Source organism: Eublepharis macularius, chromosome 4 (genome assembly GCF_028583425.1).
Source record: "Eublepharis macularius isolate TG4126 chromosome 4, MPM_Emac_v1.0, whole genome shotgun sequence".
Taxonomy (NCBI): Eukaryota; Metazoa; Chordata; class Lepidosauria; order Squamata; family Eublepharidae; genus Eublepharis; species Eublepharis macularius.
In genome coordinates, this window is record NC_072793.1 from 64,636,917 (window position 1) to 64,652,646 (window position 15,730).

The window sequence follows — 15,730 nt, forward strand, 5'->3', positions numbered from 1 at the left end:
AATGAAAATTAAGCAGTGTTATAAACATATAAAGATTGGCTTCGGGTGTGTGTGTGTGTGTGTGTCAAAAACTGGACAGACACAAAAGATATTTACAATAAGAAGGAACTGTTCAGAACACTGGATGATATAGACCCCAGCCAAGTTTAAAATGATTTTTAACTAATCCCCATTGAACTTGAACTATGTGGAAAGGTGGGTTACAAATGTATAAAAAGGAATGGAACATGTACCAGTCATGACTAGCTTGCTCCATTGGTATGAATGGTATTGACAATGCAATCCTGTGCAGAAATACTCCAGTCCACACCCATTGAAATAAATGAACTTGGAGTGGAGTGACTCTGCATAGATTGCACTATTAATCATGTCTAATTCTAGCTGGATTGTGGTCCATGGCTGTGAAGATGATAAGGATTTAAGTTACTACTTTTACCATTGATTACTAGTTATAGATCTTCTGATACTACTGTATTTCTAAGAGAATTGTAAATGTAACATACAAAATATTTTATATCCTACTTTAAAAAGAGAATGTAAATAAATGTAAATCCAGAAATGTAAATAAAAAGCAGTTGTTCAACTTTTCAGTAAAACATCCTAGAAGAGTATTACACAACAAATCACTAATTAAAGAGTGACATCAAGCTAGATGACATCAAGCTCAGGTCGTATGAATGTGTACACTAAATTGTGAACATCTGACACTCACTACATCAACCATAAAAATCTATATTGTCCAAGGACAAAACACCACTGTTCACTGGACACTTTCCAACAATTAGGGGCCCTTCTGATGTTACTTTTGTAGAGTAACTGCAGTACTGGTTGTTAGGGAATTTTTAGGCCCCATTTCATAAAATCTTATTCTGAGCATATGTTCAAGCTACCAGCACACAGAAATCTGTAAACAAGTAATAAAGCCTTGCTCTAAGTGTCACATTCCGTCTTTTGAGATATCCTGTTTGTTACATATGTCTCCTCTGGTGGAGACAGGTCACTAAGCAATGTGTAAACATTTTGTTGTCTTGGGTTATTCTAATCAGACAAGTAAGATTTAACCTTGATTTCATTCCTTTCCCAAGAAAAGTCAGACTTACAACTCCAGCTTCTCAAGTGTTTGTATAAATCATTTGACACTCAAGCTTATCACGTCATTTTCTCTAGGAAAATGTGTCATTTTAACAGGGCTTCATCCTAACCCCTGATCTTTTATTCTGTAAACATATAGCAATTACTCTGTAAACAATCAGTACTGAGGGATATATAAGGCCCTCCAATGCTACTGGTCTTTACACGTGTCTCTCCCTAATGGAGGATGTGTCTGGGATTATTCCATGTAAGAAATAAACCCATTTTTCTTCTTTAATCACTAAGGGGGTGCAAAAAAAAAGGGTTTTCCACTTTGGAAAACCCAAAGCAGAAAAAAGGGTCGGGAATCCCTTGTTTGACCCACTTCGGTGTCTTCCGTAAAGATTTGGAACACACCAACAGACTACCACCCCCCTGCCACTTATTTCACCTGATGGTGAAATAAGCTCTGGAGAGTTCAAACCCTGCTGGCACAGGCCAAATGCTTGGCGGGGTTTGCGGTGGGCCCTTTAAACTCCATCTTGGTCATGAGGGACCCCCCCACAACCCATATGGAGTGTGGAAGGGCCAGCAAAAATGGCCCTTTAAACTCCATCTGGGTCACAGGGGACCACCCACCCTCCAGCAACCCAGGTGGAGCACGAAAGGGCCCTTTAAACTCCTTGCGACGTGCTGACATCACTTCAGGCACATGTGAGTGACATCAGTGAGTCACCAGTGATGTGAGGATATTGTCAGCGAGCCCCCTAAGTCCTCCTCCAGCTCCTACTAGTTGCCAGGGGGAATCTGGCACCCCTAGTTTTTGACAATGAAAAATATTCTTGTTCTCTTCCTTAAGCCTTGTTCTTACAAACCAATGTAAATGCACCTTGTTTTGTTCCACAAGTCAAGCAATTTAATTTATTCTGGCCCTCAAATCATTGCTGCTGCCACAAAGCTTTCACAGTGCAATACTATACAGATTTACTCCAATCGAAGTACATTGAAGTCAATGAGCTTAGACTGAAGTAACTCTGCACAAGATTATTTTGTAAGTCTCTTTTCTCATTCCTATACATCACATTATATTTGAATGGGAGAACCATATTTCTTTCCTTACTTTTCTATTTAATTCTTATTCGGTTGAAAATTGGAAAAGCGCTCTCTTTTAGTAGTAATTTACTGAGCTCCTTATTATGTTAAGCCAAATCATCCTATTAGTACTTTCTGAATCTGAACAAATCATCCAAAGTCTCCTGCTGTGGCAGATTATTTACAATTTTTTTTGCAGAAGTAACTCTTTAATGATTCTGTAAATATCCACTTAATGCAAAGAAAATCCTATTGAAATGTAATTATTAGTGTAATGCATGAATACAAAACAATTATTTTTCTAAAGATACAAATCATTCAGAGAAATAAAAACCTAGAAGAGTAAAAGCATAAGGAACATGGAGCTATCCTGCTAAAAGCTAAAAAGCATAGTAGTGCCTGAACATATAACTGGCAATCACTATCCCAGTAAAAGGACTTTATATTGGGTATGTAGGCACATGCGCACACAAGCTTCTCTGTGTGTGTGTGTGTGTGTTGAAGTTTTGTAGTACAATATTTTTAATGCTGGAAAGAGTGCAGCTGAACTTTTGTACAGGATGCTGCATACATTATTTTTAAACAGATGACAAGATTTTTTTTTCGTATGTGTAATGAAAAAACATTGTTTTTCACAACGTGCATATATAATACCTAAATGGCAGAGGCATTTGACTTTATCAAATATGACATTGCTTTTTCTTTGTACAAAATATGACAATGATTATAATTGGATTCTGTTATTTAGTTCACCATTTGGTGCCAAGTACACAAGACAAAAACAGCTCCTTAAATGCAATATATTTAACATAATGGCTTGGAACATCATTTTAGTGTCAAGGGTTACGAGGAGTATTTGTGGGGCATCAATCGCAGGTGCCAAAGATATACAGCCAATACCTGAATGTTATATAAGTGAGCTGCTAATGTCAAACACAATTATTTTTTGCTCTAATATACCCTGACTCTGATCCAGGTAGAACTGCACACAGCAATAGCAGTCGCAGACGGAGATAGTTGAACCCACCTGCATCAAAAGATTCAATCCAGTCAGTTCAGTGAGGCTCAGCTGAGCGTCATGATGCAGATGCACACCCAAATGCACACTTGAGGCACATGTGGATGCCTTATTCTAAAACATCATTTTTTGGGATTGGTACGTTAATATCTGTTTAAACCTCCCAAATACTCCTACATCCCAGAGTCAATCTGGTCAGTTTTCACATGTGAAGCTGAAACTGGTTTTTCCTCTAATCCATCTGTAATGAAAACACTGACTGCAGTGAACGTTTGATGTCCACTCTTTTATCCTGAAATAACTGCCATGCATTGCAGCACCACCAGTGGACATGCCCAAAGGCGCTTCTTCTTCTTCTTTTTAATACTGCATATGCAGAAACTGCCTGATGTGGTACGGTGAACCCTTAGTTAAGAAATTCACTAGACACACAAGAGCCATGACAAAGACGGACATCTCAGTTGGTCTTGTCTAAAACACAAATTGGTGCTAAAACAGATGCAGAGGGGCAAAAGCAAATATTTGAATAATGGTGACGCTGTATTATTAATTCAAGAAGGAACAAAAGGGCCTGTGCACACAATTTTTTAAAAAGCTGGAGAATTTCAAGGACTTGCAGGGGGCATCTCATTTCCTCCCGCCGTCTCCACCTCCTGCGCTATTTTCTCTTTCCCTTCCCTGGCAGCCCTCACAGCCTCTCCCTCTTTCCTGCTTCCTTCTTTCCTTCCTACCCACAAGCCAACTTACTTTTATCTGCCCTTGTCTTCAGCCTTTTCATCTTCCCTCCCCCTGGCAGTCTCTCCCCAAGAAAAGTCTGGCTGAGTTGTGCAGTTTCATGGTTGCTGGAGCTGGGCCAAGCTTAGCCCAGTTGCACAGAAGCTGTTGGATGGGTCTGAATGATGTAGGTAATAAGTGACCTGTGGTTGCCACTCAGCCTGCCTCTGACCAGTTCTCCTCCATTTGGACACATGACAGGGAGGGGAATGGGTCCCTTTTGATCTCCCAGTCTAACCATTCCCCCTACAACTTTGCATTACAAAAACCAAAGCTAGAAGGGCTCAGCAATATTGTTCTCTGAAGATGCCAGCCACAGCTGCTGGCGAAACATCAGGAACTACAATGCCAAGACCACGGCTATACAGCCCAGAAAATCCACAACCATCGTTCTCCGGCCATGAAAGCCTTCGACAATATATTGTTCTCGTTGTTTAGCAACCTCCAAAATGGTAACTAAGAGCTCAGTAGACATTCGTTCCTTTAAACTGCAGGCCTTGTTTCATTAGTTTGGAGAGCCAGAACATCTAGCTGTCTGCTGTTACTGCCTAAAACCTTCTCGGTTTGCTTGATGTTTGTACTTCTTTGTGGGAGCAAGACCCTGAGTCAGCAGTTTCTTGCATAGGTTTACATCATCATCACCTGAACTGACTTGCATCATCTCTCCTGGGGATTCTATGCTAAAACATGGACTCCTGTTGGGGCAGGACCACCAACGGCGGGCTCGCCACTGAGTGTGTGTGTGTGAGGACTTGTCCCTTGTTTGCTAGAATATGGGGAGGGCCAAAAGGTTTGCCGGGTAGTTGATGGAAGATGATTTTATTCAGAATCTTATCTGATTATGTTATACTGTATTTAAATTGTGGTCTTGTTATGTATTTGTATGTATACTGTTCTGTTTACATTGTAAGCCACTTTGTGTGCCATAGACAGAAAGGAAGGCGGCCAATAAATGTTCTGATTGACTGACTGAGTTTTAATTACCTTATCTGTCCCTAGCTCCATTTTGTTGATCTACTGATCCACTCTCTATGGCCCAGTTTGGACTCAGATAGATGATTAAACAGGCATAGAAAAATAAAGGAAATCTACCTAAATATTATATTTGTCCTGGCCGGTTCAGGTTTAAGCAGTACTGTATATTCAAGTAGTACTGTATATTCAGAAGAAAACGAAAAATTATTTCCCCCGAGTTAAGACTGTTGCCATCCAACATCTCTTTGGGGCTTGTGCTTATCTATCACTGCTTGGCAGAACTTGAAAGTATGTTCTTAGTATTACCTTGACAGGTGAGGTAGTTGGCAACTGGGGACTGGGCCTTCTCTGTGGTAGCTCCCTGACACTGGAATATCACTGGTTCCCCTGGCATTTAACTTGCTACCCTTTAGACTCCAGATTAAAACGTCTTTATTTCCACAAGCATTTACAGTGCAATCCTAAAAATAGTTACTCCAGTCTAATCCCACTGAAATCAAAGGGCTTAGACTGGAGTAACTCTCCTTAGGATTGCACTTAAGTTGCACCTTTTGGGAGTAAAGTGGGGGTTGGTTGTTTTACAATTCGTACCCTTGATGCTTTTACTTCTATTTGTTTTTAGCTTTTTTTTCTCTTCTGGGTTTGTTGTTTACTGCTTGTAATTTTAGTTTTGCATTTTGCTTTAAATTCTGTGAGCTGCTTCAAGTAGCCTTAATGTTTTATTATGAATAGTAATTTCAATATTTTAAACAACAAATAAATACCCTTGGAGTTACAATGTTCTAAGTATTCAACGGCTATCCTATCCTTACCCAGGTGTTGTAATTTGAGAGGACTGCACTATTATTTGCAAATAATTTTTTATGGGTTGTGCCCACTGTCCAGCTCTTTCAAAAAACAAGGCAGCCCCTGTATGTGTATGCTTTTACGTATGTACTAAGGCTTCCTGCTTACAGCCACTCTCTTGGTGCACTTTTCACTACAAATTTACCTCAGCTTTCATTAAATCATGTTTTCAATCATTGCCAATATATTCCTATTTCCAAAACAGGCTAAAAAAGTAGTTCTGTAAAGAGATTTTTATCAACATCTGGTCCTCTACACAATTAAGAAGTGGACAGACCAAATATTGCTTCTAATTCCAATCTTTCCTCTCTCTAATAAGGAATGCCTGTCGGCATATTATCTGAGAATTCTTATGCTGGTGAAAATACCAAAGTTGGCAAACTATCAGAGTGTTATCGCCATGTACAAATGTGTGAACAGCTGTTATAAATTAATGCTGTCAAGTGAACATGTCTATAGAGTTTTAACTGCCACTTTGCCACTGGGTCAATGTGATGCCTGCAACCTCCTACAATGGAAAACCTCCTGAGGTTCCCAAGGGACATGTAAATTTCAAGATGAAACTAGATGTTACAGGAGACCCAGGAGCAGCCAGTGAAAAGAGCTGCCCAGTCTCTTCCCTCCCCTCTCCCTAATAATAGCTAGCAATGCAAAACTCCTAATATGAAGTAACTGTGCTGCTAGCTGTGGGAGCCAATAAAGTTCTGCAGCAATGAAGAAAGTCCGTATTACAGGATCATGCACCCTGTACTAGTAGACATTACCAGGGAACGGATGAAAAGGAGATGCAAAACCAGTGTTTTAACAGCAGTCCTGTGAACATGTTCCATTCTTCCATTACCGGGCTTCTATTCAAGTACAGAATACTAAGGCAAATATACTCTTGCTTGGGGTTAACCTCTCCCTAAAGTAAACTCACCTTCTGGATTAATGACACCATATCCTTTGACCAAGCAGCAGGATACATTACTGTGGCTGTCTTGAATACATGGGCAATTTCTGTTGCAGCAGTGCTGGAGCGGATATGATATGGCCTCTGGAAAGGGGGGAAGCAAAGAAAAAAAAATTGAAATGTAACCCTTGTCCAGCAACCCAAATCCAATCTCTTAATTTTAGAGCTATTTTAGAAAGAGATCTCCAAACAGACACTCACTGTGCTATTTTACTCAGAGCTCTCACTCTCCCACACCCAGGCCCCTCCATTTTCAATCAAATTACTGTCACTGGGGAGTCTAATTCAACTAAAGCAAATAGATCCATGCAGGAGAGGTCAGCAACAACAAAGCTACATTTTTTAAAAAAATTGAATGGAATGGCAGAGATCAAGGGTTTGCACTGTTGTCCAACTAGCATTTCACTAACAGCCTATGTTCATAAGAAATCAATTTACTGCTCAAGTTCTTTAAAAAAAAACCCTTCCTGTATTCCTTGAAATATTTAAATACATTTCTCATTTATTTCTGGAATTGGAACTACATCTGTTAAGAGTACTAATTAGTGCGGAGATATGCTCCCATGTTTATCTCCTTTGAGAAGGTGACTGACTCCTGAACAGACATGCTTTTGAGTATCAAAATGTTACACTCTGGCTGGATAGTGGGTTCTTCAGCATGAAGAACTATACGAACTAAATGCAGCATTACAGCAGCATCACTTTCTCTATTATGGTTGAGTCAACAGTCTCTGGAAGAGCAAGGAAAATTATTAAAGCCATGGGTGGCAATCTAAGCACCACAAGTGGACCTCATTATGGGAATTTGAGGAAGAAGTGACAAAAGTTCCAATAGGCACTTGGGCCTTCCTCCCCTGTGGTTGTTTAATGCTCATTTAGTAGACTGCAGGCATACACTGTAAAGATGAGGGGCTTCATATGTACGATAGTGTACAAGAGAGATGCACTTTCTCACACTTCGGTCTTGACTAGAGGCGAGCATGAACCGAAATACGAACCAAAGCTTGTCATGAATCGGGCCAGTTTGTTGTTTGTGAACCAGCGGTTCCGTGGGAACTCATTTCTAATGAACCGTGACTAATTTCAGCCCAGTTCGTTTGGTTCGTATTTCATTTCATCACTGCAGGCAGCCTGGCACCGATCAATCAGTGTCCTTGGCAACGGGGAGGGGGATGGGCTTTCTGCAGACTGTCTGCTGACCCGGAAGTGACATTTTCACGAACCAAATGAACCAGTTTGTGAACTGGGGCAAGTTTTTGAAAGTTTGTGGTTCATGAAACCCAACAAACCACGAACCACACGGTTCGGTATTTTCCTGGTTCATGCTCATCTCTAGTCTTGACTTATGGGCCCATTTGCTAAAGAAGTTGGCAACCACATATCTAGATCTTCAGGAATGTTAGAAGGCATAGAAGAGGAGGAAATGTTTTAGAGATATTAACATTTAAGAATTATAAACGACCTTTTTGTTAACTCTACAGTTTGTTTATTTTTTACAGAGAAGACTATTGAATACCTTATAATCCTGGCACAGAGGCTAGTTGTTGACGTTTGAGTTTTATATTACACCAAAGCCTTGAAATTCAGTAATAATTTTAAGTAGCCTGTACCTGAATGAAACTGGAAAGCCATTTACCATTAACTGTTTTCACTTCAGCTAACAACTTTATCAAAAGGCTATTAATAATGCTTATGTGTGACAGAAAAGACTGTAAGAAGTAAGCAGTCAAAACTATTGAGGGTGAGCAGATTTAGAGGCTGGATAAGATTCAATGCTGTGATACATCTCTGCCAATGGAAGGAATCTAGCAGCAGATGGGACTTCCTTGCCTCTCCCTTCTTGCTATAGCCCCAAATGCTGCTGCTGGGGGACAGGGGACTAGTGTTTTACCCCAGATCTTATTCCGTTTGGCATATGCTTAATCTGACCTCTTTTTCCTGCGACTACAGATTTTTAATGCCAGGTGTTGCTGTACTTCAAATTTCATTGATTATAGATACATTTTTTTATATACAGTGCTCTCACACAAATATCCTCTAACTATTAAAAAAAGGGAGAAGACAGAGCAGGCTGTACTCTTAGGCAGCCATGTTGAAATCGGGGGAAAGCTTGCACACCATGAGAAGCATTTTGAAAGATTTTGCTGTTGTTGCTCATCCAGTTGATTAGACAAATATCTTACAACCAGCTTGCAATCTGTGCTTGGTGACAGATTCAGTGGCACACATGCTTCTTCCACACTTGCACATGTGGCTACCTAGGACCCATCCTTTCTGGGAGCTTGCATGACAAGAAACTCTCCACCGTTGCCTACCAAACCTTTAAACTCTTCCCAACAACATACAGCAAACTTTGCAAATGAGTTACTATCTACAAGTGAGACATGTCAGAGCATGAAATGTGTCCAATTACTAATTCTCACACAGTGGTCCATTTCTTCCTCAAACCACAGGGTCATTCTACAACTATATAAAAAGAGATTTTTTTCCCCTTGCAATTTTTAAACTCCAGAAATTTTATGACAACTTCGATGTTAGAGATTCACATATATCAGATAGACAATTTACTTGCTAGACTGAAGTATGTCTGGAATTTTAATGAATACATTGTAAAATGAAGATGATTTCTGGACACTGTAAAAAGGGCAGATAAGGTATGTAAATGAATGGTACAGTACCCGGCCTCTAAGAAGTTCATAGGCTGTAACACCCAGTGACCACCAGTCAACAGCATAGGAGTAGCCAATAGGTTTTGTGGAACTGAACATCTCTGGTGCTGAAAAAAAATGTTTTATTTTAAACTGCAATTGTATACTAAGACTATAGGCTTTATTTTCTCTGGTGTAAATAAATACTTATTCTATAGTGTAAGCATATACTTCAACAGTTCTTCTTTGCCGAATTTCGCCGTGAAATCCAGCAATCATTTCTATTCCTTGATTTAGGGATCTGAGTCAGTTTTAAATGAATTCCCTTTTTCATGAAGAGGAAGATTCAATTTAGATCTCTAAGAAGTAATGTATTTATTTATTTATATACTACAAGTGTAACTGAAAAATTAAGAACAAGGTGAGACATTAAATAAATAATTAAACACAGCCCAGGATTTGTCTGAACATCTCCTTGCTGCATGAGACTGCTTTTTAACCCCTTGTATCATATTACAGTGGCACAACATCAGGAAGAAATCCACAGGTGAGGAAATCTACACTATCACATAGTTAAAAAAAACCCCTCAAACATAAATCAATGAAAAATCAAAGAGAATTCATCTTTTGAAAGAGAGAAAGAGAATAAAAGGAACCAACTGCTGTATCTAAAAAAAAAAATCAGGAAAAGAATTTCTACTCCCCCCCCTCTCCCCAGTAACAATCCTAGTCAAATGGAGAAGAGAAAAAACACATATGTTCTCATGAGGTCCATAGAAGAAAGGCAGGATAAAAACATAATGCTGATTGCCACTTTGAGATCAGCAAGGAACGTTCCTCCAGGTCATATTGGCCAGGGATCCTGGAGGGTTTTTGCCTTTCTCTGGGTACAGAGCAAGGGTCGCTCAGGGAGGTGAGAGGGGGAGATAACTGAATTTCTTGCACTGTGGAGGTCACTGGACTAGATGACCCTTGGCGGTCACTTTCAGTTCTATGTTTCTATGCTTACCTTTTTAGTTATTACTTCAATTATTATTTGACATTTATGAAGCATTTCACAATATTTCTTTGCTGCTTCTCCCTAACTTCCATGCTTTGAAACTGGTCTCCTTTATTCCCCCTTTCCACATAGAAAAAGTTATTCATGACCCTAGTTCAAGACCCACATTCTTTCAACAGATTACAGCAATACCAACTCTTTAATCAGAGACACGCTGCTGTGTTAACTTGGTTAGAATTCCTGATTTAGAGGAGACCTGTTCAAAAACTAGACTAAGAATGCATTCTCTCTTAACTAAAAAAGAAGATGAAGGTAATATCATATTGTTCTACTTTTTGTCACCATGGTAACTAATACTATCAAGAAAATGGGAGCCAAGAGACTTTTTTACCATGTTTTATAGGCATATATAGAAGTTCAAAAGGTCAATGCACAAATTCGCTGAACACTAGGGAACTGACTCATCACCTTTCTCTTCTTCTCCTGTTCCTTACAAGCTTTTACTCTTACACAATTTCCAGGTCACATGTTGACTAACTGTTTGATGCAGGATGGTCACAGATTCTTTGATATAAAAACCAAGCATGAAAATTGTCCCCTGTATTAAACTCTGTCACCAACTCAATGCTTGCACATGCTGAACAAGTGTTTATGCTATCATGCAGCTATTATTATCATAATTTGTGATAGCCTAAAAATTATTTAGTAATAGCAGCAAATGTTTGGAGAGGAGGAGAAATTGCACCTTTATCATCTTGGACCACAGAAATGGTACCCTTGTCTAAAGAGAATGATTAAAGTAGAAGACCATCAAGTGATCTCATAAAGTGATCTCAAGCAAAAGGCCAGCTCCCATGTGAACAATCAACAATGACCTGTTTATACAAACTTGATGCTTATGCTCAATATGGGTGCATTCTTTTACAGGACAATCCTAAACCGAGTTACACCCCTCAGTGGATTTGGAATGGTGTAGCTCTGCTTAAGATTGCACTGCAAATGAATGAGTAGTCATTAACTGGTGGGTACCCCGAACACAATTGATAGGAAAATGCTATCAGTTAACACTTTTCTTCTTCTAAACATATTTACTGATCTTGTTCCAACTGGGGTTTTAATAAAATTGAGGAGGTGTAGCGTGATGACAGTGGTTTAAGGAAGATGCATCAACACTCTGTATACGCTGTTTAAGAGCCAAAGACATAGGTTATAAGTTGTAGTCTAACTTCTAACTACTCACCCATATATGGCTTTGTGCCAGCAATGGTGGTGACCTGCATATCCTTGTTTAGCACTGTGGCAATATTGAAATCTGTGATGTGCACATGGCCTAAAGAGAGAAGTAAAATTTTTATTTAAAATATTTTTATTTCACTTTTCTCCCAATCCACGGGTCCCAAAACAGTTTTTTAAAAAACAAACATTTCGCTTTGTATGTAATGCTCCACTCTGTTAGACACTATGATCACCTGTGTCCTTTTGACATTATAAATAATTATGTGGGAACAGAGAAGCAAAGGATTTGATAAGCAGTATCAGTCATTTTCGCTACACTATTTAAAGCTGTCATCATCACTTCCTTATCTTTTCCTATTAACTACTGTGGCCCAAATAAAGCACTATACATAAACAATGATCTCTTAGTGTCTTGCTGAACTGCTATGGGGGAAACGAGAGCCAGTATGATGGAGTGCTTTAAGTCTTAGGATCTGAGAGACCCAGGTCTGGACCCTCACTTTGCAATGGAAGCTTGCTGAGTGACCTTGGGCCAATCACATACACACATGCAGCCTAACCTACCTCAGAGGGTTGTTGTGAGGATATAATGGAGGAGAGGAGTAGGATTCAAGTCACTTTGGGTTCCCACGGGGAGACAGGTGGGGTATAAAGGAAGTAAATAATAAAAAATAAGTAATAAATGGAAAATGTGGCTTGGGAGATGATGCAATAAAATCAGTACAGTGAACTCTATTTGGCTGGACTGTGATCCATGTAAGTATTGCTGATCAGAAATCCAGGCTGAAATCTCAACTGAAGCATTCTGCTTGCACAACAGAGGAGTATAAAAATAAGATTTACGAACGAGCTGTGATCATGAAATCAAGAGAGGCGGGAGGCCCTGTAATATATACAGAGGGGGGTGTCTTTAGAGGACAGTCAGGAGTAGGTCCCATGACAGTCTGATGAAGTTTACATGAAAAATGCCACCCCCAGCCCACAGATATTCAGGACCCTGCTGCTGAGCTGATTTTTTTTTCTGGTGTGGGCCCTCTCCTTGTTGAAGTCACTTCCAGGAGAGGATGTTGGTCCCCACAACTGCCTCTTTAAATTAGAACAGATTGGTTTTTTATAGGCCCTCCTAGCCTCTACTGGCTGAAAGCACTTACTAGAGAGGCTGGCCAGCCCTGAGGACCTCTTCAGATTGGTCACCTGTTACTGAGGAGCTCTGGTACAGTTCCAGATTCTGCAAGAAAACAGCGCTTCTAGGACACTGCCTACAGGGCAGCTCAGGACATTAGCTGAAAGCTACGCTCTTAATGGACAATGAGTAAGGCTTGACTTGATTTTATTTTTTATTTATTTTATTTTTATATTTCAATTTATATACCGCCCATCCCCAGGGGCTCTGGGCGGTGAACAGTTAAAATCGATAAAAACAAGAACTAAAATCAATGACCTGATGGGGCCTTTGGTCTGGGAAGGGAAAGGAGTTTGGGGGGTGGAGAGTACTATATCCAACAGTGCAACGTCTATTTATCTCTGTTTCAATAAATACAGTTGTTTAGCTTATCCCAAGGTATGTGAGTAGAAAATGGGGTGCTTTAAGAAAGGAGTCCTTGAACTTGCCCTTGATTTCAACACCTAGGTTACATGTGTTTTGGCCAGGGCTGAGGAGCCAGGGCTGGATTTCACATATATAAACCTTCCAAAAAAAATCTCTGTATTTCATGTTTAAAGTTTAAATCCTAAATATATTTTCTCAGAAAAAAGTTACAGTGATTACGCTATTATTTACATCGAAGTATGCTAGAACAGTAGTAATAAATTTCTAATTTAATACTCTATTTTATTTATTATCTAGCAATAAACTTTAGGATTAGACATATGCAAGGCCTTTTTTCTGAATAGTAAATAACAGTGCAAAGGGGCTTTTAAAATCTGGCTTACATTTACAGGTGCATGAGAGAAATTCAACAGAAGTAGCTGTTCCAAACATGCAGTAATGGAATGCTTCTCCTGTTGAATGTCATATCTTTTGTGCAAATACAGGTGCTGTGGGGGGGGGGGGAGGAAAACCTCAGTGAAAGGTTAGTAAAACCATTACTACTATGCAATAAAGGCATCCAGTTATTCCCCCTTCTCACACTGTATGGTGACAAATGCACCCTCCCACACAGAATGACGCTCCAGAGAATTCTTAAAAGAGAAAACAGTGAAAGAATAAGTCAATACCCAATTTCTTGCATCAGTTTTCATTTCCTCTGTATTGCTCATCTCCTTGAGAGAAATCACTTTCACAAAATAATGAATTATAAATGCCATTATTTTTACTCAGCCTCTGGTGTTTGATGCAAAAATGCTGGAGTTCTAGGTGTATCGTTTATCGGAAGTTAATAATTCAAATGCAATCCCATGTTTCTTACAGAACTGAATTAATTGGCACCCTGAACTGAAAAGATGCAACAAGACATCCAAGAATGGATCCCTGTAAAAACCTAACCATTTGAAGAGAAGTTTAATGTTTTTTAGGGAAGTCATGAGAATTAAAATGCTTGAACATGGTCTATGATGAGCGCTTTCAGATAGCATGACAGCTGTTATCTCTAGGTCTGCCAACCTACCAGAGGTGGCTGGAGATCTCTCAGAATTACTACTGATCTCCAGGTGACAGAGATCAGTTCCCCTGGGGAAAATGGCTGCCTCAGAAGGTGAAATCTATGGCAATATACCCAACTGAGGTCCCTCTCCTCCCCAAGCTACATCTTTCCCAGGCTTCAGCCCCCAAAATCTCCAGGAATGTCCCTAATCAGAGTGAGCAACCCTAGTTTTTCAAAGGCCCACTGGCGTGAAGTATCACAGGGGTTAGTTGTGGATGGTGGAAGAAGTCGTAAGTACAGCAACGCAGATGGCTACTGCTGCTGTGCCAGAGTTGCAGTAGGACATCCATTACTGCTGTCAACTGCAGTGACAACTGAGTGGTTTCTGCCCTTAGATGATTAGATTCTCAAGATCAAGTCTTATGAGAAACGGTTGAAAGAATTGGGTATGCTTATCCTGGAAAGATTACTGAGAGGTGATATGATAGCCATCCTTTCCCTTCCCTTTCATCTTTTCCCATCTCCACTCCCTGACCTGCCTGCCTGCAACACTTACAGCAGCTTCTTTCCCTACTGCCTGTATCACCGCCACTGACCTCATCACTCTCCCAGGCTACTCCCTTTTCCAATTCTCTACGTACAGGGCTGCTGCTACCGCCCAAAATGAACTTGTGATCCAGATCTTGTGATATTTTGTCATGAACTTGGCTGTGTTTAGCTTGCATCTTCACAAACACAGGTATTGCTTCTTTAGTTCATGGCCTTTCTAAAAATCACTGATTTTTAACTTAATGTTTTTGTACATTTCTCTAAGCCTGAGGATTCTCCCAGGCTTTTTTTTTGGGGGGGGGGAGAATCCTTCCCTGAATATGGTCCTATTTTGTAGATTTTTGACCTGCATTCTAGAGCCATGTTCACAATTAGATATATGATATTTATTTTGTTTTGTTTTGTTTGCTTGTTTCATTTATACTCTTGCTTTCTCCCCAGTGGGGACACAAAGTGGTTTGCAATAACTCTGTGAGGTAGGTTAGGCTAAAAATATGCAACTAGATCAAGGTTACCCAGCAAAACTTCCATAGCAGAGTGGGGGCTGAACTCAGGTCTCCCCAAATCTGACACTCCAACCACTACACAACACTGTGACTGTTACAGCAAATGTCTAGAATATGGATCATGTATATTCATATATGCATATCAATATTCAGATGGCACTACTGACAATAGCAGGCAAACTTTGTGAATGTCAGATAACAGCTGTAAATGTTGACAGACATCTAAATGAGACTTCTGGCAGTCACTAATCCAAAACTTGGAAAAATATATTTGAGCTAATTCACAAAATTAATCTGCCATTGCTGGCGTTCACGTGTGCATGTATGTCTCAACACTACATGCATGTTACTAAACCTTACTTACTTTGTTTAAGTAATTTTTAACTGGTCTTTCTCCTATGATGGATTCAGCATGTTATTGAAGTTGATAAAGTGTTTATCAAACCAAAGTTCAAAGAAAAACTGCACTAGACAATTTTGT

The 15,730-nt window shown here is 39.7% G+C and overlaps 1 protein-coding gene across 1 annotated transcript in view; it reads right to left on the reverse strand.

The window, feature by feature from the left end:
• The window catches only part of STK32A (serine/threonine kinase 32A), a 128,999-nt gene that overhangs the window by 15,717 nt on the left and 97,552 nt on the right, over nt 1–15,730 (reverse strand). Inside the window, exons 7-9 of the mRNA XM_054978216.1 lie at nt 11,617–11,706; nt 9,407–9,504; nt 6,696–6,812 (exon numbers count right to left, since the gene is read on the reverse strand). Of these exons, the coding sequence (XP_054834191.1) occupies nt 6,696–6,812; nt 9,407–9,504; nt 11,617–11,706 (305 nt within the window). The remainder of the gene's footprint in view (nt 1–6,695; nt 6,813–9,406; nt 9,505–11,616; nt 11,707–15,730) is intronic.